Raw genomic sequence first — 26,364 nt, 5'->3', positions numbered from 1 at the left:
ATTACAACTAATGTCTGAGAATTAATTCAGTAATAGAAGATGAGCTCTTTCTATAGTTTGCAGCTTGTGTGAAGCTTTTATTTAAAAAATTATCCATTCATAATTAAAGTCTGTGCACAAAGGCCTTGTGACACTTGAAGGAAGCTTTTTTCTTCTTTTGATTAGCTGGATGAGTCACACTATTGCTAGGCTAAGATATTTAATATAAAATGAAAATGCCAAAAGTAATTTTTCTTTCGGAGGGGGTGGGCAATTAATATTTTATTGGGGAGGAGGGGTTGTTTAAGGTTACAATCTAGGATCACACTTCAATCTAGGATCTTTATCATTATTAATCTCTGGAATGCTAGCAGCATGATACTCGCTTTGGAGAAGAGCCCAATGGAAATTCTTATTAGTACTTCTTGGTTTGAAGCATAATTCACTAGAAAGTAGCAGTGAACCAGAACACAGAATCACCACAATGCAGATAGAGGCCATTTCGGCCCATCGAGCCTGCACCGGCACATATCCCACCCTATCCCCGTAACCCCACGTATTTAATCCCCTAACACTAAGGGTCAATTTATCATAGCCAAATCAACCTAACCCGCACATCTTTGGACTGTGGGAGGAAACCGGAGCACCCGGAGAAAACCCATGCAGACACAGGGAGAATGTGCAAACTCCACACAGACAGTCGCCCGAGGCCAGATTTGAACCCGGGTCCCTGGCGCTGTGAGGCAACAGTGCTAACCACTATGCCACCGTGCCCACCCTCTCATGAGAATTTTGATCAGTATAATTTTGTTAAGGGACCTTTGATAAGTAACATGGACACTATCAGAATGGATCAAATGTTAACTTTAGAACTCCCAAGAAAGCCAATTCATGTGGTATTTGGAACATGATTATTTGGAGCAGATTTTTGTTAAGTAATTCAACATTCATATTTTAGTTTGGTTCAATAGTGCCTCTGAAAATCAGCTTGGTTTTTAACCTCTATAAATAGTGTGCAGTTATTAAATTACATAGTATTGCATTTAGCCATGGTTCAGTGTTGCACTCTTGCCTCTGAATCAGAAGGTTATGGCCTAGAAATTGGGTTGGTAGCGCCAGCGCTGAGCGCCTAAAGAGACCTAGAATTGGGGCGAAGCGCTATGTTGGGGCGGACGCTATGAAGATAGCGCCAACTCAGATATTGACTATACATTTAGCGCCTGCGCTAAGTGTTTGCGCGCGCCCGCGAGCGCAAGCAGCTCATGACGTCATTTCAGTGTGCAACGCCTTTTAGGAGCGCCTGAGCGCATATTGGGTGGCGCCCGGAGCCTTAGCGCCCAGCGCAATTAGTGACAGTTCGAGGGAGGGCTAACAGGCCCTTCTCGGAGCAGGGGGGCGCTATTTAAAGGGGACAGCTCTACTGCAGAATCTTCTGCCACTTGACCTGCTCATTGCGCTTGCTGCTAGAGAGAGTTGGCGAGCTAATGTGGAGCGGAGTTCTGGGATTTGAGCTTTACAGTACTTGGGACCTTCAACCCTGTCCGAAGCACTTGCACCACTACACCTAAAAGCCTTTTGACCAACTGGCATCGGAATGGGAGCTTGTTTGGAGGGCGACGGACCTCATCTGCACTCTGTGCAGCAGTCATGACGACCTGCCTTGCCCTGCGGGGAGACGGTGGCCGAACTTGCCTATCCCCCCTGCGTTGCTCCATGCCGCTTGGTCCGGCAACTGGTTCATCCTCGGAGCCACCCCCCCTCCCCTCCAGGGGACTACTATCCCCAGTCTGCAGATGTCTCCGCTCCCCGGATTCTGCAACGGCTGGTCCGGATTCCTCCTGGTCCTCGCCTCCGGTGGCACTGGCACTGGCAGCTTCAGCGCGTTGAGCCCGAGTTGGTGCTGCTTCATCTGAAAGTGGGAGGTGGAAGAGTGGCTTTAGCAAAAGGACAGGTTTGCTGAAAGGCATGCCAGATTGCGGCAAGGCTCTGACATGGCTGCACACTGAGGATGCATGCTGGCGGGGGGACCAAGTGGAAGGCAACAGGTGGAAAAGGTGAGAGTCTTACCCTCGCTGTCGGTAATGGGGTCGGCAGATGCAGTGGTCACTGGACCAGACAGATGTCCTCCAAGTATCTGGTGCACTCTCTCCTCCAGATCCGTGAGAGTGACCACTTGTGCAGGTCCGCCACCGGTTCGACGCTGCTCCTTTCTAATCTGTGCCATCTTGGACTGCAGGGGAAAGAAGGGGAGGTCTGTTACATGAGGCCTTGAGACCTCATCGCATGCCCCCCATGGTGCAAGAGCCCTTACATGAGGCCTTGAGACCTCATCGCATGCCCCCCATGGTGCAAGAGCCCTTACATGAGGCCTTGAGACATCTGTCCATGTGTGTGGCCAGAAAGGGCCATGGGTGCATACTGACAGATGGCCATTGGCGCATCATTGCAGCAAGGTGCCCGAAGTCAGCTGCAGATGGAGGGAAGCACAAGTTTGGTAAACCATCACTCACCCTAACGATCCGTGTGAGGTTGTTGAATTTCTTCCTGCACTGAACAGGGGTCCTGGTCGCCATGCTGCTGGAATTCACCCTCACAGCAATCTCCCTCCAAGATCGTCGATAAGCCTTCTGATTTGGCCTCTTGCCATTATCCGGATACAGGACCTCTCGACGGTGTTCAACTGCAGCCACCAAGTGGTCCAGAGCCTCAGTGCTGAAGCGCTCTGCTCTCTGCCTAACCTTCTCCATAATGCACAAGTTTCTAACGCCAGACAAGGGCGAGCGCCGAATCTGAGGCCTACAGGGCGTTGGGTGTTTACGCTCAGTCTGACTGACCCGCCCTTTTAATAGCCGGCCGGCGCCTGTAGGTCTCGTGCTTTCCCGTAATTGAGTTCACCTGCGCTGCGCCCGTCTGCGTCGATATTGAGTAGCGCCTGACCTTTTGCGCCTTAAGAGCACCGTGCAACGGCTGATTTAGCGCCTCAATCCCCTTTGGAGGCGATGCAACCCAATATCGCGCCAGGCGGCGATAAGTTTCGTCTGGCTATAAACTTTGCGCATCACCAGTTCTAACGCCTCAAGCGGGGCTATACCCAATTTCTAGGCCTATGTGTTCAAGTCCCATTCCAGAGACTAGCCCTGATTTTAACTCCAGGTGGATTTCCTGCTCAGGCCTGAGTTAAAATTGCAGAAGTTGTGATCATGGCGGCTTTCGGACAGGTAAGTGCCAGGGTGATTTTAACTGCCCACCCGCCAGATTTCTGCTGAGCGGGTTGGGTTAAAATCACCTCCTTGATCACAAAATAAAGGCCGACACTCCAGTGCAGTGCTGATGGAGTGTTGCACTGTTGGAGGTGCCGTTTTTTGGATGAGTCGTTAAACCAAGGTGGATGTATAAGATTCCTGGCATTATTTCGGAGAAGAGCAGGTGCCCTGGCCAAGATTTATCTATCAACCAAATCAAATTATCTTGTCATTATCACATTGCTGTTTGTGGGATCTTGCTGTGTATACATTAGCTGCCACATTTCCTACATTACAACAGTGACTATACTTCAAAAATACTTCATTGGCTGTAAAGCGCTTTGGAACATCCTGAGGTTGTGAAAGGCACTATATAATTGCAAGTCTTTCTTTATTTGGAATGTTACTAAATGATAATTGCACACATGAAGAGACACTTTGGAGTATAAATACTATCATTTTTATTATTTTATTTAAGATAGGTGGGCTCCAATCCCAAACTTCCCAATGGATTTTTGTAGCAATGGATTTTTGTAGTAATTGCGTGGAGAATTTAGTGGATGAAACATTAAATCAAGGCCCTTGTCTGCTTGTTCAGATAGACGATAAAGTTGTTCTTGTGTCCTGGCCATCATTTATCCCTCAATCATCAACACCAAAAATTGTTGTACACAAATTACTGTTGTATTTGCCTGTATTACAACACTGACTACACTTTAAAAGTAATGCATTGGTTGTGAATCACTTTGGCACGTCCTGGTGGCATTAAAGGAGATCTGTCAGTGCAACTTTTTTCTTTATTTTAACAATATAAAAATACGTTTGTCAGTTCTATTTTAACTTTAGTTTTTGCAGAAATGCCTTAAATATCAGTGAACTATATACAACAGCCTAAAAACATAGGTTTGTCTTGTCACTGAAGTCATCTTGGCAAAATATAAATTTTAAATAATGCAGACATATTTGTTGCATTTAATATGAATCTAGGGTTAGTCATTTAATTTCGAAATGAAGTCAACCAACAAAAAAGCCCTGTGACATCTTTGAAGTTAAGTTAACAGAAGTAGTTAGTAAGTACACCTGCACACACCTGTTCTCATTAGGTCTTTCAGAGGCCAGGGGGGCAACAATTAGCAGTGACCTGTGGCCGTACTCGGAGATTGAACCACCTTGTGTCAAAGGGAAGAAAAAAGGTTAAACAAGCAGTGCCTACCATAAAGCCTTGGAAAACCTTTTTTGTTTGTCCAGCGACAGAGTTGATGTCTAAAGGGCAAAGGGCTGCAATGCCTTGAAAATGAGAAAAGAAAGGGGTCAGAGAAAGAATATAACATTAAATTTTATCTGCAAAGGATATTTGACTGATTGTAAAGGGTCAGAGAATGATGCCATTCGTTCCTGATGTTGGAGATTACCTGGATTTAGAAAAAACCTTTTGTTTTCACCATTATTGACCTTTCTAAAACAAAGTAGATACATCTCCTTATATGAAGCACAGTTTATAATAAGTTAACTATTGTAGAGTTATGACCCATATTAATGTTTATTGTTTCTTGCATTGCTTTTGCCATACGTACCACGTTAGCACATAAGGGTAACCATTTCATGAATAATAGCTAAAAATATTTGGCCCGTGCTTCTAATCCAGATAAGTATGACACTGTAGAGCCAGTATTCAGAGTTTGAGCTACCAGGGTGGAGCCTCGCCGACTAGCAACACAAATCGGAAATTAATTTTGTAATAATTGTTTTAACTTTTTTAATTGGCCAAGTATAAATGAAAACTGGTAAGGACTAGATGTCAGTAGCACTTAAAATCACTAAGTTTGCATCTCCTGCAAAAAATGGCAAGTTGTTGCCTCTATGATAAAACATTTTTCTGAAGTGTAAAATAACAGAATAATGCAGAAGAAATATTGGTGATGTAGATAATTTCTAATCAACTGTAGAAATTTGTAGATCTTGTGCAAAGTAATCTAATAGACACACACACCAACTAAGAATTATAATGGGTGAATTTCCTCAGAGCTTCTCCCGCTCCGGTGCTGTTAAATTCGGCAGTAGTGCCAGGTCCTAGGTTTAAACCATGGGTAGATGCTGATTTAAGTGATTTCAGCTGAGACAGCGGTAGGGGTGCTACAATTGGCCTTGGTTCAGAAGTAAAAAAATGAGCAAGAGTATCTGCTGATCACTATCCAGTGAGAATGGCTCAAAGACTGGATCAGGCTCAGCTGTGATGCGGCCCCGCCACAATCAAATTGTTTCCCAGCATTGACTGTCTAGACTCTCAGATAAAGAATGGTCATTTCAGTGAGTTAGCAGACATGGAATGGACATCCATGAACCCATACCCATGAACCCATACCACTGACAGAGTCAACACCTTGTGGAGAAGGAAAGGAGTGAAGAGAAAATTGACAATATAAGAAAGAAAATTAGACTCCAGTCAGAATTTTCCACAAGATTTAATTCTGGATATTGTGAAGTGCAACAAGCAACCTATAGAACACTTTTTAATTTTTATTAGAGTTCTTGGACTAAACTAAAATTGGAATATTTATACCAAATTTTTGATTTTAGTGCAAATTAAAAACTGCAGTCGTCGAAGGATTAAGCTGGTGTTTATGCGAGTATATTTAAAGGGACAGGAAATAGTCATTGGAGTAGCTTGCAGAGGCTCTATCATATTTCAGGATAGTATTGAGATTTGGGGTGTTTAGAACTATTGAAAGCTTCTGCTAATAAGTAGCTATTTAGCCCAGGTTTCTCTGAACTGTAAATTTGGGATGATGTAAAAAAATTCTGCTACTTCACTGAAATGACCATTCTTCATCTGTGAGTCTAGACAGTCAATGCTGGGAAACGATTTGATCATGGCGGGGCACGCATCACAGTTGAGCCTGACCCAGTTTTCACCCGTACGCATACATACATATGCAACCTGTACACTTTTATAAACATCGTTTGATTATTAAACTGAGGGCTATTGAGTAGTTTACCTCTAATACTTAAAAAAGGAAACACAATTACTCCTAATATTAACCTTCCATAATGGGCCATTCCATGAAAACAGAATGAATGTTATTTCATTGACATATGATCAAACACTTTACACAACCAACTGTTTTTAGACTTGTTCACAAACTATTCCATTTCTTTAAAAAATCACTCTTGTAGAGAAAGTGAGTGCCACCTACAGACACAAACATGAACTGAATATGATGTGCACAGGCATGGTCTTAAAATAAGTCACCCAGAAACCAAATGCATCTTCAGTTTCAGTCAACATACAGGATCAAAGAGAGCTACCGTGTGAGATTATCTTGTCTTCAGATTTAGGGCAGCAACTGTAATGCTCCAGGGAAGAGGAGGAAAATACAAAATAGATGAGGACAAAGAATTATAGAAAACTGTAGCAAATGAACAAATCCTATACTGTGTGTATAAATGGGCATCACTGTTCTAGTTGACCCAATACAGAATTTCGGATTTTTATTTTTGAGACAGGAGAAAAAAATAGTAAATTAAAATTAACCATATTTATAGGGGGTGCAGGATCCTAGCTACATCTACTAAGTTTACGAACAAGTTAACTGGATTCAATGTAAACTTTTGTTCAAAATAAATGTGAGCTGTTCCATCCTTTACAATCAGCAGAGTAGCAGCAGAATAAAAGGGCTGAAACTGACCAGAACTTATGAAAGGGTAAATAGTGAAAGACTGCTTTCACTGGTTGGTAAATTGGTAACAAGAAGGCACAGACTTGGGCTTATCACTAGAAGAATGAAGGGAGAAGATAGAAAATATGTTTTCACACCAAGGATTATTAGAATATGGAATGCTTTACCACAAGTGGGGGGCAATTTTGGCATGTGGCGTTAATTGGGTGGCTGGGGCCCAGATGATGTCGGTGAATTAATCAATTTTTGTGGTCGGGCCTCATTACAGTAGAAGCTTTGTCATTATCTGCAATGTGTCTCTTGTAGCGCGAGAACATCAATCTTCAGTTCGTATAGCAACTTGGCCAGGCAGTCACATTTTGCAGATGAGAGGCCTTCCATGTTGAGGTGACAGACACGTAGATGTTGTATGTTAGCCCTGAAAAGGACCATCTTGGTTAGGAACGTTGAATGTTGGTTTTGGACTGGGATGCCGTCGATCAGTGTTCAGTCACCTTGTTGATGGCATTAATCTGGAGAGACTTTACAGAGAGAACCATATATGCAGGTTGCCATCTATAATCAGAGAATACAACTGGGCCCTAGCAAACTAAATTCTACCTATTAATGAAGATCTCAGGAAGCTCCTGAGATACCACCTTCAGTCTAGGAACCACTTCTGGTTAGTGGCCAAAACCTCGAAACTCTCGCCTAAAGACAAATGGTGAAGGATTTGAGAAACCAGCGTGGTCAAGGATCGGGATCTGATCATAGACCCTGCAGATCAACCATCTGGCTTCGCAATGCCACGTAAAATTTGGGTTACTGCAAACAGCATCAGAACATCATATGGGCGCTGCAACCACCTGCTACATAAGTGGAAGATGAAAGATAGCTCGATGCATGACTGTGGAGAGGCTGCCCAAACCAAGGAGCACCTTCGGAACCATTGCTCGCTTAAGACCCTTCACTGGGGGAACAGCTTCTATTCACTCCGTGTCACCAGAGGCCATAGAGTGGATGACGAACTTGGACATCAACACTTTGCTTTTCAAGCTGCCATATGACAGAAGGTTATAATAGAATCGACGACCTCCCAGCTAACAGGCTGCTTGCCGTTTGGGAGGTGGGGTGGGGGCTGGAAATCCGGCTGCTCCTCTTTGGGGCCAAACTGGAGGATTCTCATTAAAGAGGGGAGCAAACTGTGGGGGGAGGGGGGCACGGACGGTCCAGCAGCGGGTGGGAGGGAGGATTTAAAAAATCATGCATGTAAACTTTGTTTCAAGTGGAATGATACAAGGACTGACTTACTGTTATGAAGAAAGGTTTGAAAAAATTGGGGTTTTGTTCTTTGAAACAGATGGTTTTAATGAGAAACCTAATGGAGGCTTTAAAATGTTGAAAGGTTTTGAGAAGGTAAATGGTGAGATTATCACTAGAGGAAAAGGGGGGAAGTTTAGAAAAAATCTTCACGTGGAAGATAATTGGAACATGGAATGCTTTACCAAACATGGCTATTGAGGCAGAAACTAGAACACCATTTGAAAGTGAAAGTATTTGAATAGGAAAATTATAAAAGAACAGGGAAACAGGATTACAGTAGATCACTCGAGTTGAAGAGCTAGCACACCCGGAGACATAATGGGCCAGTGGCTGTAATTTCTACTGGAGATTATTTTTATCACAGCGATTTATGTAGAGATGCAGCATAGGAAAGGTTAATACCATTTGTGATGAACGCCTTGTCTGTGTTCTTTTTTGACTGACTGGTTTTAAAAAATATCCCATTGTATTCTAAGCAGCCTCGGTGTCTGCAGCAATCTATAACAATTTACAATACCACTTCCTGTCATAACATTTGACAGAGGTTATTACAAAAAAGTTGGTGTTAGTGGACATGATAGCATAATTTAGTAGCTAATATACTACATCAGTATTGTTTTAATCTTATCTGAAAGTTGCCATAAAGTTTCTAAAATCTGCTTCATTGGGAATTAATTTGTGATCTGTTTTGTAATCTTGCAGATATAAGGAGTCACCATTACTAGATTCTTGTTCATGATGCAAGGGTTTCAAAGTTAACTACAGCATTGTCCTAAACACTTGCAATTATTCTTTGTAATATTGTTTACATGGTAGATGTAGATGTGAGGAATGGACTTTCAGAACTGTCAGCTCTTTAATAGCAGCCATTACAATCTTCTAATTTTGAATTGTGTTCTTTTGTATAAACTCAGTTCTTTTCTATGTTGGGTACACACTGTCAACTATAAAATCATGTTTTCCACAGTACATATACAAATAAATTGCCCATGGCGTTGCCCACAGTCAGTTGTTGACTGGTGGTGACAATGTAGTGACAGAGGCCGGGAAATTCAATAACGTCAAAAACGGGGGTGGGCACCACAATGCGAGATAGGCCCGTGCCCGTTCAGAAAATGCAGGCAGCAAATCAATTTGGTGCTGCCTGCTAACTAGCATGGTAGAAGCGCACAGCCTAGCGACGATGTGCTGCTGACAGGCTCTCTGCTAAGCAGGTGGCCGAAGTTCACCGCTGGAGCGAGGTTAGCTTTACTTAAAGCTAGCCTTCTCATTTTCAAGGCAGTCTCCAGCTCTTAAAGCTGAACTGCCTTCTGCACACAAAATAAATTAAAAATCCTTCAGCACTAGGCAGTCTACAAGGCACAAGTAAGGAGTGTGATGGAATACTCTCCACTTGCCCGAATGAGTGCAGCTCCAACAACACTCAAGAAGCTCGACACCATCCAGGACAAAGCAGCCCGCTTGATTGGCACCCCATCCACCACCTTAAACATTCACTCCCTCCACCACCGGCATACCGTGGCCGCAGTGTGTACCATCTACAAGATGCACTGCGGCAACTCGCCAAGGCTCCTTCGGCAGCACCTCCGAAACCCGCGACCTCTACCACCTAGAAGGACAAGGGCAGCAGGCGCTTGGGAACACCACCACCTCCAAGTTCCCCTCCAAGTCACACACCATTCTGACTTGGAAGTATAACGCAGTTCCTTCATCGTTGCTAGGTCAAAATCCTGGAACTCCCTCCCTAACAGCACTGTGGGAGTACCTTCACCTCACGGACTGCAGCGGTTCAAGAAGACAGCTCACCACCACCTTCTCAAGGGCAATTAGGGATGGGCAATAAATGCTGGCTTTGCCAGCGACGCACAGATCCCATGAACGAATAAAAAAAAGTCTGCAGCTCTGAAAGCTGAACTGCCTTCTGCACTTAAAAATTGCTGAAAGTGCTTCAGCAGTAACACAAATGGCTCAACAGGCCAGGGGAAGGGCACCCAGGGTCTCGGACGCAACACGTTAGCTTTGTGCAGAGGGGTGAACACTGATTGTGAGGTCCTGTACCCACAGGGGGCCAGGAGGCCCCCCAGAAAGAACGATGTTGGACCACATCACCGAGACCGTCACTGCCAGCAGTGTCACTCCCAGGATCTGGTTCCAGTGCCAAAGAAGTTTCATGACCTCAGCCGAGTGGTCAAAGTCAGTGAATGCATCTTCAAAAGTCATCTCCTACCAACTGCACCACTAGCCTCACACACTGCTCAATGCACCATCCCCCCACCTCCATCACTCACCTACTAGCAATCTCTACCAAACACAAGGTACACCTCACATTCCTAGCTTCACCTCACCCCCTTGGAGGAGACGATGCTGACCATTCTTGGCAGGGGCATGGCTGAGCCCTTAGCCAACGGCGGGGCTCAAAGAATACAAGATGCTGGTATCCTTATACATTATGCTCCTCCTCACATCCCACTTTCCCCCTCATCCCACAATCTCTTCTGATTTACAAGCTGCACATGGTGTAAGCATGCACCTCTTACTTTCCCACCCGCTCCTCACCACAACCCTACCCTTGTGCCTTCCTCATTTTAGACACTCAAGAAATCCAGCCTGCCAAGCCAGTGGTTGACCAAGAAGAGGGAGAGGAGAGTGAAGAAGAAGAAACACCATCACTCAATTTCACATTCCCAGCCACCAGCTCCTCGAGGTCAACCAGCAAAGCCATCTGCAGTGTCCCCCACTGAAAGTCAGCAGCCTTCCACTAGCCATGCTGCAGCCACTGGGGTAGCACTGCATGACATCAGTAGGATAGGCAAAGGCACACACAAGACAGTCATTAAGGGAATGCACAAGGGTGCTTAGCTGATTTTCTGATGCAATATTGGATGCATATATGGATAAAGTTGGATTGGAAAGTTTGCTTTGTGGTGGCTTTAATTTCAGCATTGTGACCAAGAAGACTGATGGTCAGTAACAGAGGGATGGTTAGGTGTGGAACAAATGTTGAAAGGGGAATTGGGGTTGTTTTCACTGGTAGCGCAAGCGAATGATTCGATCACAGATATCCTGACCAGAAAGGAGCTGTCTGGGTTACCTCCTTCCTTTTGCTTTTTCCTCTTCTGCTTCCTCCTCCCTCTGCGAACAGCTTGTACCCTTTGCTGCCTCTGCTCCATCTCCATGTGATGTTACAGCCCAAGGGGGACTGCAACTAGAGTCCCCAGGACTGGGAACAAGTGGTGTTCTTGGAGGCCTTCCTTTAACAGCCAAAGCCTTGCAAGCTTCCAGCAGCACTCCCTACACATTAACAGTTTTTTAAATGTATTGCACCAACCCACTACTCCAATAAAATGTTAAAAAAAAATCCAAAAGCAAAAATCCAAACTTATCTGAAAGATGTGTGTGACCCCTTAAAAAGCACAGGCAGCGTCTCTGTTGTACTGCTGCACGCACGTTCTTCCGTGCGTGGTTTGGCGAGGGTGGTATTGAGAGCAGCTACATCAAAAAACACAGATCATGCGTCAATTCAGGCGTTGCACGCCGATTGACGTCACGATCAGCATTATTTAAATATGGGCGGCGAGCGCAAGCAACGGCAGCGCTGCCGGCCTGCCCAAAATTATGGCCGCCGCATTCCACGCCAAGAGCGAGGCAGCCGCCATTTTTTCAGTAAAACCAACTTTAACGGCCGGCTCTAACGCTCCCAGTATCGCAGCTAGAAACTTCAGAAACCCGTTCCACAGCACCAGCTAGTGACCAGACCATGCAACTACATAGGTACTCGCACTGTCTAATATATATTTTTTATATATATATTTATTATTTATATATAGAAATATATATATATATATATATATAGGAATATCAAAAATTATGGCAAGAATTGTGGCTGCAGTGTGCACTATCTACAGAATGCACTGCAGCAATTCGCCGAGATTTCTTCAACAGTAACTCCCAAACCCGCGACCTCTACCATCTAGAAGGACAAGTGCAACAGGTGCATGGGAACACCACCACCTACAAGTTCCCCTCCAAGTCACACATCCTGACTTGGAAATATATCGCTGTTCCTTCCTTGTCGCTGGGTCAAAATCCTGGAACTCCTTTCCTAACAGCATTGTGGGAGCACCTTCACCACACGGACTGCAGCGGTTTGTGAAGGTGGCTCATCACCACCTTCTCAAGGGCAACTAGGGAATGGGCATTAATTGCTGGCCTTGCCAGCGATGCCTATATCCCAAGAAAGAATACACTTTTAAAAATACACAATTTTAATAATATAACTTATAGGAATGTATTTATTGTTTGTAAATATGATTAGAAATGATATTCTTAGAGAAGATAGGTTGATTGTAAAATGAGATTTGGTTGAACCCTGCTGCAGTGATTTTTTTTTATACAAAGATGTGCAGCATCATGATATAGGCAAGAAGATCTTCATGCAAAAAATAATGCCCCTTATCTTTTGAAGTCTTTGACGGTAGAAGTCATAAAGGGGCAAATTCAGTGAATTTAGCACATCTGGTAATCTGGAGGATTTGTTGCCTCAACTCTAATTCTTTGCTGCTTTAAAGCCAGTAATGCTTTCTCAAACAAATGCAGATAATTTACAGTAAAAGTTTATTCACTTCATGCACTAATACTAATTTCAGGTTTATTTGTTATTTATCCCACTAGTTTACTGTTTTATTTGTTTAACAGGTGATAAACCAAAGGGTGAATATGAGTGTCTGTACTCTGATGCTGAAGACTCTGATGGTCAGGATGAGGAAGATTATGAAATTGAGGATGATGATGAAGACAGTCCAGGGGAAATGGGGTTGTCGGCCACTCCCTCAGTAACAGCTAGCCCTCAGCACAACCTACAGAGAAACGACCAGCTTGGTACACTAACTGCTGCCTCTGCCTCTCTGATTGCTGATGTGGTGAGGACAGCAAAGGACTCTCTTGTGCAGACCAACAACCTTGAGGTACTGTCTGGTGTTTGGCTTACACAGAATGCTAGTGATGCTGAAACCAACAAAGTAAAATCTAAATTTTCACCAATCCATCGGCATGCAACTGAAGAGGAGAAAACCATGTCCCCTGCAGCTAGAGGTACATTACCTAAGGCTGGCCAAAGGTCTTCGGGTCACCAGGTTACATCTGATAACCAGCATGTGCAAGAAAATATTGGAAAGAAAACTACAGATGATGTAAAGGTGCGTGCATTTCATTATATAATGTATCATGGCCCGGATTTAGAGGTGGTGATGGTAGCAAAACTGTCGGCGTTCGTCGTCATTACTCTTCTGAAAGTGACAGCAACTTCTGGAGTCAGCGCATGCATAGATAATCACGGAAATCCAGAAGTTGTTGCCAGTGATTCTACGCTTCTCTGCAGGTTGCGCTGTGGAAGTCCCCGGAACCCACAATCAATTTAAATTACACTGAAATGTAGTTCCTGATGAAAACTTCCCCTATTACACTGGAATACTGCTGCTACAAACCCCCGAAAAAGTTAAGCCTTGTTCAAAGAGGTGTAACTGGGTTTTTAACGGCATATTGACTGCTGAACACCTGTTCTGGCCCTGAAAAACTATTTTATATTTGTGGAATGTTAAATTTTCCATTATTACATGGTTTTTAATATAATGTTTTAAAGGTTTGTTTATAATATTTCAGCTTCTACGTTAATCCTATCTGTATGTTCCAATCTTTATTTCGCTCTCTAAAATTTATAAGAAGTAAATTATAATCTGCATTTTACTTCCTGGTTTGCTGCCTGTGAGAATTCTTCAATGTGATTGACTGCTTGATGACATCACTGTTGCTGGAAACTGGAGATTCGCTTGATTTGGTGCCAGATTTAAACTAATGTTGGGAGAGATGAAATTCACACCACAGAGATCGCTAGATCTTTGTGGGCAGCTTTCTTCGAGATCAGCAGCGAGTGCCGTTGCTTCGCCGCTGACCGCAAATTCTGGGCCTTTGTATTCTAACCAAAAGCCTGGATGATAAAATAAGGGACATATTTATCTTTGTAAGCACATTCCTAAATTCCTGTTGAATTGTATTGGAACCAAATACCATTTGTTCTATGATACTTTATTTAAAAAATTGAAATACAGTGAGATAATTCAAGTCCTAATTTATCTTTATCTGATAAACTCCACTCCTAAGCTTTAAGAGAGCAGCTTCCTAATTTAAAAGCACTAAAACAATTGATGCTCTACATTTCTTGGGCTAAACTTTGAGTCTATGCCCGCAGTGAGGTACCTCCCTACTACTAGTGTGTAGCGAAAATTGCCGACACGTTGCCCACAGCTTTCCAATAAGTACTGATGCAGGTGAGAAACCTCACCACCAGCACAGACTCATAAAATTTACCCCCTGGTGCCAATACAGATCTGAAGAATTGTACTTGAATTCCAAGGATGTCTTGTCACCAGCCCCTCTGAGGCTGTGCACTGTGGTACTGCTTTTGACATTACTTACAGCCTAGTTACTCCACGAGAAGTCAAAGTCACAAAAGACCCTCCTTTGGAGAGCCAAAACTATCATAGAATCATAGAAATTTACGGCACAGAAGGAAGCCATTCGGCCTATCGTGTCTATGCCTGCCGAAAAAGAGCGCTCAGTGGGGAGTAATTGTCTGATAGGAAATCATTACCTTTCGACCGTGTGCAGTGTAAGGAGGGATTTCAGTCTTTTGTTTTGGATTAGTAATCAGGACTAAAGGGATGTATTAAACATATTTATGCTTCTATTCATTTTGGTATGAATTACATAACCGGTACATCCTGTAATATCACAGGGCTTGTGTTTGGACAGATATAAAGGGGCTGTTTCTGTTTTAATTATTAGTTGGCCATTGTTACTTAAGCATTTAGATGAATATCTAAAGAATTTCAGGATATTAAATCCTTTCTCTTGGCACGATAATTCTAAAAGCATTCAAGTGAACTGAATCTCCTAAATGAATTATGAGGTAAGGCACTCAAGGGAATATAGAAATCAATATAGTCTAATTTTAGGTAACGTGTGGATGCCAAACACTAGACAATACCTCATAATTGTGTGTCTGTGTATAGAGTGAGAACTTGGCCACTTGTACTCCACCTTCCTGCCCTACTATCATTGCTCTGGCAAATAATTCAGATGGACCCAGGGGTTTTAGCCTCCACAATCCATGTGCCAGGTCTTTCATAGACTAGTGCAACAATGCTACAGTCACACGTACAAGCAAGGTACATGGAACATTTAGGGGGAAAAATTGGGTATCATCCATTTTGGGGCGTTAATATTGGCTGGGCGCAAAGTTTAGCGCCTGTTGCTAATTATCGCCTCCGACTGCAAAATTCGCCTCTATCGCCCCTGGAGGTGATTTGAGAGCTAACTCAGGCGCTACACACCTCTCTTAAGGCGCTAACGTCGGGGAGTGAGGCGCTACTTCAGAACGCTACCGAAGCTCAGGCAATGTCAGTTACCATGGAAGCCAGACAGACTGGCACTGTCCAGTTCTTAAAGGGGAGGGGCCATCTTGCTGGCCAGCCACACCCTGCTCATTGCAGCCTTGAATCTCGGCCAGGAGAGACCTCTAAAGCAATTGTGTTGGAAGCACTAATGGATAGGCCAGGGAAAGAGCTCGGCGCTTAGGATCCTCAATAGTGGTGCTGAGGGCCAAAACTCCTTATGACTGCGTTAAATCTCTCCAGACATGTGTCTCCCTCTCAACCTGTGTGTACCAAAAATTTTGCAGACAGGAAAAGGCAGGAAGTGCCCGCCTTTAAATAGCGCTCCCCCAGCCCCTTCCCAACTTGAAAACAGTCCCCTCTATCTATTGTTCCTAGCGGCAGATGCTAAGGCAGGGAGCGCGACTCAATATCCGGTCTGGGGTGCTACCGGGGCGTTGCACACTCGACTGATGTCACAATCTGCAGGTGCAGGAGATCGTGGCGGTAGTGTTCAGCGCTGCCTCAAAACGACTGGTCAGTTTTGCGAGCTGCACTAAAATTGTCGCGCTCGGGCGCTAAGTTATTAGCGCCCGCCCCTACCACAACTGAGATCAGTAAAATGTACGGATTGAATGGTTGTATGTGTCTATATGTGCTTCGAGTGGGACCCGTGACCATTTTCTTTTGCCCTTCCCTAACCTGGCTTAGCTCAAATAGCTCACTTTGAACCTGAGACCGTCTTGATGGGCATGGTTCAGCTACTCACTGCCTTAACTAGCTGTCTTGAAATGTTTTCCCCTATCCCACTCATCAGATACATATCTGGAACTTTTACTTTGACAATTCACTGAAGTGCCTGACCTCCCTCTCTTGCCCCCCCCCCCCACCCCCCCACCGACCTGATAATTGCTGCCTGCCTAACCTATTACCCAGTTGAGTTAATTATTCACTCCACTGTCTGCCTCACCTTTAACGCCTGATGCCTCCCTACCTCAGTCCTCTCACTCCCTTCCCCCTACATCTACCAGCTTCTGACTTCCACATCAACCTTCCTACCTTAGTCTCTGTGAATTGATCCCTTGCAGGAACACCTTTTCTTCCCATTAGATGAGAACTGTTAGGGTGGTCAGATCTATCATGGGATCCTTGCTGTCCATTAGGGCATGAGGCCACCCACTCACACTGGTATTACCACAAAGGCTCTGCTCGAGCACATCCCATCAATGCTAGAGTAAAGCCAAGAGACATTGGCAGTAGTGAAAAAAAGGAACAGGCTGGGGAAGAGGATCTGTGGATGGGAAGTGGAAGACTTTTGGAGATGTAAAGAAGAAGGCATGGACTTGTGTGGCTGGCGGGTGGGTGGGGGGGAGAGGGGGGAATGAGTGTCCCAAAGTGTCCATTATTTTCAAAATTGTTAGCTAATCTTAACTGACGAGGGTTTGCAGACCTATAATAAACAAAATAGTTCCTTTATAAGAGACAGAGATGGAACAAGACTGAAAGGGGAGAAAGATATAGAGCAGGATACTGAATTTTAGACTAAGTTCAAGCTGTTACTTTCCAATTTGGATATATTTATTGCTTAACTCATATTAAATTGCTATGGGTTTTTTTCTAGTAAAACTTCACCATAGTCTTTCCTTGTCTCTAATATCCTTCGTGTAATGAGTTGCACAAACTGCACACATTACTCCAACTGGCTTAATCAATGTCTTGTACAAATTTAACATCACTTGCTTACTTTTATGTGCAGCCTATGTGGCTCAGTTGGTAGCACCCTCGCCTCTGAGTCAGAAGGTTGTGGGTTCAGGTCCCAGAGACTTGATCACAAAAATCTTGGCTGACACTCCAGTGCAGTGCTGAGGGAGTGCTGCACTGTCGGAGGTGCCGACTTTCGGATGAGACGTTAAACCGAGGCCCCGTTTGCGGGAGCTTGCTGTGTGCAAATTGGCTGCCGCGTACCCTACATTAAAACAGTGACTACACGTCAAAAAGTACTTCATTGGCTGTAAAGCTCTTTGAGATGTCCAGTGGTCATGAAAGGCGCTATATAAATGCAAGTCTTTCTTTCCTTTACCCAGAATCCAATTTTCTATTTTATAGCCTTTTCTAATTGCATTCCCACCTTTTTACTGCTTTATGTATCTGCACCCCTAGATCGCTCTGTTTCTCCATTCAGATGAGTCTTGGGCCTAGAAATTGCAGTACGAGGGAAACCTGCCAGTAACTGTGCTGGTCAAGGCTAATGGCCGGCCGCCTGCTCAGAGAGCACAGGCAGCACCAGTATTTTGGTGCTGCCTGCTAATTAACATCAGCGGTGCGGAGAAATTGTGGCGTAACGTACTCTTTCTGGCGCAAAACTCAGCAGGAGGTCGAAGGTCGCATCTGTCCCGCTTGCAGTGAAGGAGAACGGGGAAGAAACGAACAAACCTGTAGGAACAGTTGCCGTATTTGTGACAACAATATTACCTGCCACCCGCTCACGAATCAGTGTTACAGGCAAATTGTTTATGTGTTTGTGGGGAGACTGTGCTTTGATCGGACTTCGGGTTTTATGGGATCGGAGGAGAAGGGAGGACGTGGATGTACAACATGGCAAATTAATTCTCGGAACTCTGTACCTCTCATAGCGCTGAAGAAGGCATTCAGTGTTGTTGAAAGGGACCACAGTTCATTTTTTTTACATTGAGCCAAGATGGCCATTGTAATGCTTTCAAGGACTCTCCCCTATCACTTTATTCACACATCTCATTGGAGAGCACGGCAAGAGGAGTGCCGATATCCAAAATGCACGCTGATTGATGCCACGCTCTGACTAATTACAATACTTCCGGCGAGCGCAGGCAACAGCGCTGCTGACCTGCTGAAAAAGGCAGCTGCCACGGGATCCGCCAGCAGCGGCCGATAATATGGCGGCTGCCATTTGTTCCCCGAAATGAGCCTTAATGGCCAGCGGTAAGACCTCGAATTTCTAGGCCTTACTGTTATGGTAACCTTCCTTTCAATGTTATTTTTTCCTCCAAAATATTTTCTTCGTTAAACTGCCCACTCCACTAACCTGACTTTTTTTTACATTCCCCTGCTTTTCTCTCAATATTATTCCTCTTGTGCCTAGATCGAAATCTTTTACATAAATGGAAAACAAAAGTGATCACAGCATAAATCCCTGCAGTACACCACTACTGTCGACATCCCGCCAATCCAAAAAGCACAAATTTACTTCTGCTTTCTGTCTCCTAGCATTTTCTCTCTATTCGTGCAGCTATGTTACCTTCAACACCATGGGCTGGAAATTTGGTGCATTTGCGCCTTTCGATAGCGCCCCCGGGAGGCAAACAACTTTTCGCCCAGGCGAGGCGCCACTAACGACGCCCGCTAGATTCAACGGGAGTTTAGTGGCTGCGGTAACCGATAGCGCCCCGCTGCGCAGGCGATGATGACGTCATCACCGTGCACAGCGTCCTGTTTTCGCCCCGCCTGCAAAATTGGCCCACGCATCCTGAATCTGCACCAGATGATGACAGCGACCGTTTCAGGGGGCGGGAACGGAACGGCAGGAGGCTCACTGGGCGATAAGTAAAGGGGAGGTGGCAGGCAGGGAAAAAATATTCGGCCAACTTACTTGTCGCGGCCCATTGCCTCTTTGAAAGCGGGGATCTGTGCCGCGATCTGGCAGCCCGGCACTAATCTTGTGTGCCAGGCTGCTGGTACAGCACCCCGCTCCCCGGTGGCTCAGGTAGGGCTCCACAGAGTTGTGGGCTTAGGCTCTCCCCTTTAATGAGGGGAAGAGCCCTTCTATGTGGCAACGCTTCGTGGCCCAGTGCGTAGCGCTGCAGAACGCACCGCCCCGATATTCGGGGTTAGTGCTCTAAGAAGGAAGCTTGAATTAGCGCTGCACCTCCCTCTTGGGGTGCTAAAACTGAATTTAGCGATCGCCGGCGCTATTTTTCGCCGAGCGCTAAAATTAGCACCCAGGCAATGTTAGCGACCCAAAATTTCCATAAATTTATTATGTAATACTTTATCAGACTCCTTTTTGAAAATCAATGTATGCATATCTACCACATTCCCTTGATATACTTTGATTTCCTCAAAATGTTCAGTTAAGTTAGTCAAGCACAAGGTGCCCTTTAGAAATCCATGTTGACTATCCTTGATTAGTCCGTGCCTTTCTAAATGTTCACTAATTTCAGTTTGTATATGGGCTCAAGAAGTTTAACTAAAACTGAGGTAGGATAATTGGCCTATCATTTCCTGGCTTGCTCCTTTCCTCTTGCTTTTGAATGGGGTGTAACATTTTCCACCTTGTCCTTAGAGCAATTTCTGCTTGCAAAGATTTTCAGAAAAGTATGGTTAGTGTCTCCATTATCTCCTCCGCAACTTCCTTCATTATTTTGGGATGCTTACCATTTGGGCCTGGTGACTTTTCCATTTTTAGTCCCATTAACTTGTGTTAATACAGTTTCTTTTTGAATATTTATTTCAAGGTGACCTCTTCCATATCCCCCTCGGGTATTCCTACTATTGGATAGATTTTGACCATCAATAGTCCATTTTGAGGGCTGGGCCACATTACTATACCCCTTGCGGGCTGCAGACAGGAAAATGAGCACCTCCCCAGGGTAGCCCATAGGGGCATTATTGGGCAGTCCAGAAGCCTGCCCAGCACAAAAAAAGGTAGGTCAGGGAAGGAGACCTGGTGCGGCAGTGACCCAGGTTATTTTCTTTTGTATAGCCCGAAGGAGCACTCCTGCTGCTCCTGGCACCATAGTATCGTCCGTTGGAATAGTCAAGTCTAGAGGTAACAAAGGCATGGATGCGGGTTTCAGCAACAGATGAACTGAGGCAGGGGTGGGGATGGGATAGGTTCCAGAGGTGGAAATAGGCGGTCTCAGTTATGCCACAGATATGTGATCGGAGCTCATTTCAGGGTCAAATATGCAAGGTTGCGAACAGTCTGGTTCAGCCTCAGACAGATGCTCGGGAGAGGGATGGAGTCGGTGGCTAGGGAACGGAGTTTGTGGTGGGGCCCGAAGACAATGGTTTCGGTCTTCCCAATATTTAATTGGAGAAAATTTCTGTTCGGACAAGCAGTATGACAATTTAGAGACTGTGGAGGGGTCGAGAGAAGTTGTGAGGTAGAGCTGGGTGTCGTCAGCATACATATGCAAACTGACGCCTTGTTTTCGGATGATGTCGCCGAGGGGCAGCATATAGATGAGAAATAGGAGGGGGCCAAGGATAGATCCTTGGGGGACCCCAGAGGTAACGATGCGGGAACGGGAAGAGAAGCCATTGCAGGTGATTTTCTGGCTACAATTAGATAGATAAGAATGGGACCAGGCGAGTGCAGTTCCACCCAACTGGACGATGGTGGAGAGGCGTTGGAGGAGGATGGCGTGGTCAACCATGTCAAAGGCTGCAGACAGGTCGAGAAGGATGAGGAGGAATAGTTTACCTTTGTCACAGTCACAAAGGATGTTATTTGTGACTTTGATGAGCCATTTCGGTACTGTGGCAGGGGCAGAAACCGGATTGGAGGGATTCAAACATGGAGTTGCGAGAAAGACGGGCACTGATTTGGGAGGCGACAACACGTTCAAGGACTTTGGAGGGGAAAGGGAGATTGGAGATGCGGCAGTAATTTGCAAGGACAGAGGGTTCAAGGGTTGTTTTTTTAAGGAGAGGGGTGATGACAGCAGATTTGAAGAAGAGCGGGACAGTACCTGAGGAGAGCGAACCGTTAACAATGTCAGCTAACATGGGAGCCAGAAAAGGAAGTTGGGTGGTCAGCAGTTTAGTGGGAATAGGGTCGAAGGAAAGGAAGTGGGTCTCATGGACAAGATGAGCATGGAGAGGTCACGAGGGGAGATCGGAGAGGAACTGGAAAAAGATGCGAGTTCAATGCTAGGGCGGGGGGGGAACCTTAGAGGAAGTTTGGCCCAGAGTGCTAGGGAAAGGAAGGGAAGTGGTAGAGGCAGATGGTCTCAAACTTAGAGACAAAGAAGTCCATGAGCTCCTCGCACTTGTTGATATAAGCAACAGCAACAGAATTAAAACAGAGATAGAGCCACTAAGAAATGAGCAAGATAAACTCACAGGAGGTGATACTGAAATGGCAGGGATACTGATTAGATATTTTGTCTTTTCACTAAAGAGGCTAACAAAAAGGAGATTCAAACAGTAGAAGAAAAGGAATATCACAACAGTTAAGATGGAAAGAAAGGAAATACTAAACAAATGATACCTAGGTCAAATTGTTATTTATCTGGATAATGAGCTGAAGAAAGTGCAATCTGAACAGTAAGGGACACAATGGGCCTTATTCTGCGACCTCTACATACGAGGTGTGTACGCGCCCATAGGGGCCGCGCAAGTTCCGGGTTTAGGTGTGCGAAGCGCATGCGCTAAAACTCGGAACTTGCGATCTGTCAAGAATCTTCTTGGCAGATCTTCCACATCCCCAGGAGAAAGGCCTCTGCGGGCGGAGAGTTGCGCTATTTGCCCAACTTCTGCCCGCTGAATGCCTGTGAAATTCTTACGCCTGGTAAAAGCATGCGTAAGGCCTGCTTTTACCAGCATAAGAGTTTTAAAAAATAGAAAAATAAAATGTTATCACTCACTTACACGTTAAAAACCCAGCCCAATAAGCTAAGTTTATTTTTAGCCCCGTTAAAACATATTTAAAAAGTTTTTTAAAAAATTGATTAAAATATTTAATTAAATGGCATTTTAATTAATTTTAAATACGTTTTTTAAAATTTCATGTATTTGTGTATTTTTTAAGTGATCCCCGTTCATACTTATGGGGTTTCCGTGTGTACGGAACTTGCATAAGTATAAATGGGGACTCCCTTCTATTGGCTGGGCCGGCCCACGTGATCCCAAGGGCGCTTGCGAACCACAAATATCTATTGTAATGATTCAAAAACATGACGCTGACATTTGAATTTTAAATAGCCTAATTGTGAGGATTCTGTTTTTTTTTAAAGTTTTCAATACCACAGACCTGCATTATTATCCAGGGCCTCTCTTCCACAGGGTATGGTGTGCTTTGGCTACAGTTGGTAGAATCAGGAAATTAATTAGGAAAATTATTTTTTAGTTTCAAGCCGGTTACACTCCTGCCATTTTTGCACATTATTAATGACAACAGACTGTTACTAACTAGCTGCAGCTTGAGCCCATTTCCTATATGGCTCATGGTATAGCACCCATAAGTTCATTAGCTTGTCTCTGTCACTGCAGCAGATCTCTAAAGCTGCATTAGCCAATGAATTAGTGATGTCTCTGATAAACTAACTTTTATATAATTACCCTTTTAAAATGATGCAAGAGCATATATTTTTTAAATCGCTCTTCCCATTAATTTCCCTCATTCTCCAAACAGGTGGAACTCCATGTCCTGCAGTACCTCCCCCAAATGGTCATTTTTCATGTATTAGCCTAGACTTTGAGTGTTGGTGGACTATTTGACCATGTGAGACTTCACAGAAAAGCCCAGTCACATCCTCATCTGCTATCCACATGCACTCAGCTGGGTTGCTGGACAGTGATCAGGCACCAGGAACCTGGCTCACTCTTTTTTCCCTCCCCTTTCTGTAGACCAAGTGGCAGTGATGGTGACCAATGTTCGCTCTTACTTTATTTGCTGCGCGGGCCCTTTAACTGGCTGCACAGCCCATTCAAATTTTCATGCATATGCGGTTTCTCCCATATAAAAGCCGGCGAGCGGCCTGCGCGGGATCTCCACACCGCTGCATGGCCGCGCAGCTTAGCGGGACCGTTGATGGTGACCCATTCCCATCACAGCAAAGATCAGGTAAATGCAGATTGAGTATCAAATCTTGCACCAGCTTGGTCTATACAGATCAGTACTATACATTTTATTCATTTGCAACCTTTTTTTAATAAAATAACATGTGACTTTTAAATATTTTACCTGTTCATTATTCACTCGTACCTAGATTTTCTGATGGAAATCTTTTAATACCTGTATCCTTTTTAAACCAGACTGACCATTGATTCTTCTGTAAATAAATTTAAATTCAGAGAATATTGAAAAATAGTGGTTTAGGATTGGGGATTACTATTTGTAGTTTCTACTATTCCTTTTACTGACTTTTATAAAATTTTAACTGAACGTGTTTTTTTTGTTTACATATATATTTACCAGCAGATCCCTTCATCTGTCTGCCTACCTCCACACGTGCACCAAGCTGGGCCTCTTATATCTACTTCTCCCATGTCTAGCCCATGCAAGTTGGACAGTCAGCAACAAAGGCAGCAGGTGGAGCATCAAGGAGTGTTGGGCGAGGAGCCTCCTTTACACCTCTTCAGTCACTTACCTCTTCACTCTCAGCAGCAGGTCAAGACACCATATAGCATGGTCCCTGTGGGTGGCATCCAGTTAGTTCCTGCGGGTTTAGCTGCTTACTCCACATTTGTGCCAATCCAGGCAGGACCAATGCAACTTACCATCCCAGCTGTTAGTGTTATTCACCAGACAACTAGCCCTCTTAGTGAAGATACCGTGGAAACAACTGGCAACAACACAAAGCCTTTGGGTGTTTCAGAGGCAAACAAACTTTTGCCATGTATTCCTTTTGGGCAAGTAAACCCATCTGGCTTGCAGAGTACGAGCACCTCAAATTTCCAAACTGTTAACACATTGGGCCTAGAGACATTAAACCTTTTGGGTTTGGCGAGTTCAAATATAGGGCCACAGATGTGCCCTTCAGGCCTTTCATTTAACACTGTTGGCCTTCAAGTGTTGCCTACAAACCCACAGACTCAGAGTACACCATGCCTACAAACCCATGTTCCAGGAGTGCAAATAATGAAATTCAAACTGCCTACTTTTGTGCCGTCCATCAACACAGGGGCAGAAGGTCAAACCAGTATCGAGATGCATTGTACAAGCAAATCTTGTCCAACTAGGACTGAACAGACACCAGTTAGCCTTCCTGTTACAGTTAATGGTAATCAGATGGCCTGCACACTATTCTCTCAGGTTTCTCCTCAAATCCAGGCATGTGGCCTGAAGGTCTTGACAGACCCTATGGACTGGAAGCATGGACAACCAAATAACACTGGCAAAGTTCAAGGTTGTGTCAGTAAAACCACGTATCTTCAGGCACACAATAACAAAACAACTGCTAGAGCTGTGACAAACTCTGACTCGGGGCACTTAAAGGCAAACTCTGAAGCGGTGACCAGGTCTCCTGTTCATCAGACTGCTTCTCCAGAAAAAAGAGGGAAGCCTGCAGGAACTATACGAGCTACTGTGCAGTACAGCGACGTCAGCAGTGATGATGAAGACAGACTAGTGATAGCAACATAAAGATTTTTGCAGGACCCTTTTTTGCAGCTATCACTTGTCCTTTTAAAAAAAAAAAAAAATGAACTTCATGGTTTCTTACTACACAAGCTCTCTTCCCCTGAAAGCACACTTTTTGATGTAGATATTATGTTTGTGCAATTGTAAACTAAGACCAACTTAGAAGAAAGATGTCTTTTTGTTCCTTGTCCGCTCCAGCCATTTTTGTACATGTTGTATAAACAATTGTGCCTTTCAAATTTCTTGTTTAGGAACTGTACAGATGATAAAATATACACAAAAGTAGTTGCTTGTGCTTACTAATTTTTTTTAAAAAATTTTACAATGTGTGGTGTTATAGTAAGGAAAATAACTACATGTTGCACTGATAATGTAAATTTCTATGGCTATGGGGCAGTCTTTCTGTGTACAGGCGTAAATTGTGTACCAGTTCATATTTATTGTATCCATTTTTTTGATCCATGGTCGGTTCTTTCTTTCTTGCTGGAGTAGGTTTACATTCGGCAAACTATCTCTCCAGAATAAACAAGATCACGTAAAATATTTGTTTACAGAAATTGGCTGTAATATTCTTTACTGATTTTCCAGGAAATCCAGTGTTTCAAAACAGAAGTAGAGAGTACATTTATATCATTCCTGCCCTATCCATCAAAAGGAAGGGAAGAGGAGTCTCTCGGAGGGGGGGTGACTCCCTCTTTGATAGGCCCACTGCTTCCCTCTGTGGATCTCTCGGCATTCTCTGAAGGGCCCTTCGAGGCACTCGCACTGCCTTCTCATGAGCAGCAACCCCAACTCTCCCATCCTACTTTCTCGCTGACCTTGCCCAATGTTCTCGCTAGGGCCTAATCTTGCCAACCTCCTTCCAGTCCCTCTCACCCCTCCCACTGCTGACCTCGTGGACTCTGCCAATGGATCAAAAATCATTGCCTCTCTCCACATCTCCCTCCAGAATATCCGTTCACTTATGAACAGGGCTTTTGCCATCTGTGGCCTTAATTTGGATGATTGCATCGACACCATAGCCTTGATGGAAACATGGCTTACAGGTGATGACACCTTCTCCCATTCTGAAGCCTCCCCGCTTGACCGTGGTGGCAGTATGACCCTTATCACCAAATCTTACCTTGGTCTGTCCCGCTATTCTGGCACCTTCTCCTTTGAGCACCTCCCCTTGTACCACCCCTCTTGCCTATCCTTTAAAATCTTCATTCCCTAACCATCCATCTAAGCCCCATGCAAGGTTTTTCACCAAGGTATCCTCATTTCTTTCCTCTCTCATCCTCTGCACCGAGCGACTTCTCCAGTGATTTCAACCTCCATCTCAACTCACCTAGCCCTCTCCTCTGAGTTCACTGCCCTCCTATCCTCCCTTAATCTCACCCTCCATATAAACT

The 26,364-nt window shown here is 44.5% G+C and overlaps 1 protein-coding gene across 1 annotated transcript in view; it reads left to right on the top strand.

Moving 5' to 3' along the window:
- Nucleotides 1-25,511, top strand: part of hivep1 (HIVEP zinc finger 1) — a 130,103-nt gene extending 104,592 nt beyond the window's left edge. The window contains exons 7-8 of the mRNA XM_085989388.1: nucleotides 12,896-13,395; nucleotides 23,807-25,511. Of these exons, the coding sequence (XP_085845514.1) occupies nucleotides 12,896-13,395; nucleotides 23,807-24,973 (1,667 nt within the window). The 3' untranslated portion in view covers nucleotides 24,974-25,511. The remainder of the gene's footprint in view (nucleotides 1-12,895; nucleotides 13,396-23,806) is intronic.
- Nucleotides 25,512-26,364: the final 853 nt, after the last annotated feature.

The sequence above is a fragment of the Somniosus microcephalus genome, chromosome 5 (assembly GCF_052327205.1).
Source record: "Somniosus microcephalus isolate GS21.2 chromosome 5, FLI_Smic_1.0, whole genome shotgun sequence".
NCBI classification, from domain to species: domain Eukaryota; kingdom Metazoa; phylum Chordata; class Chondrichthyes; order Squaliformes; family Somniosidae; genus Somniosus; species Somniosus microcephalus.
The sequence above is the reverse complement of the archived record's forward strand: the minus strand, read 5'-3'. Positions and strand labels throughout refer to the sequence as shown.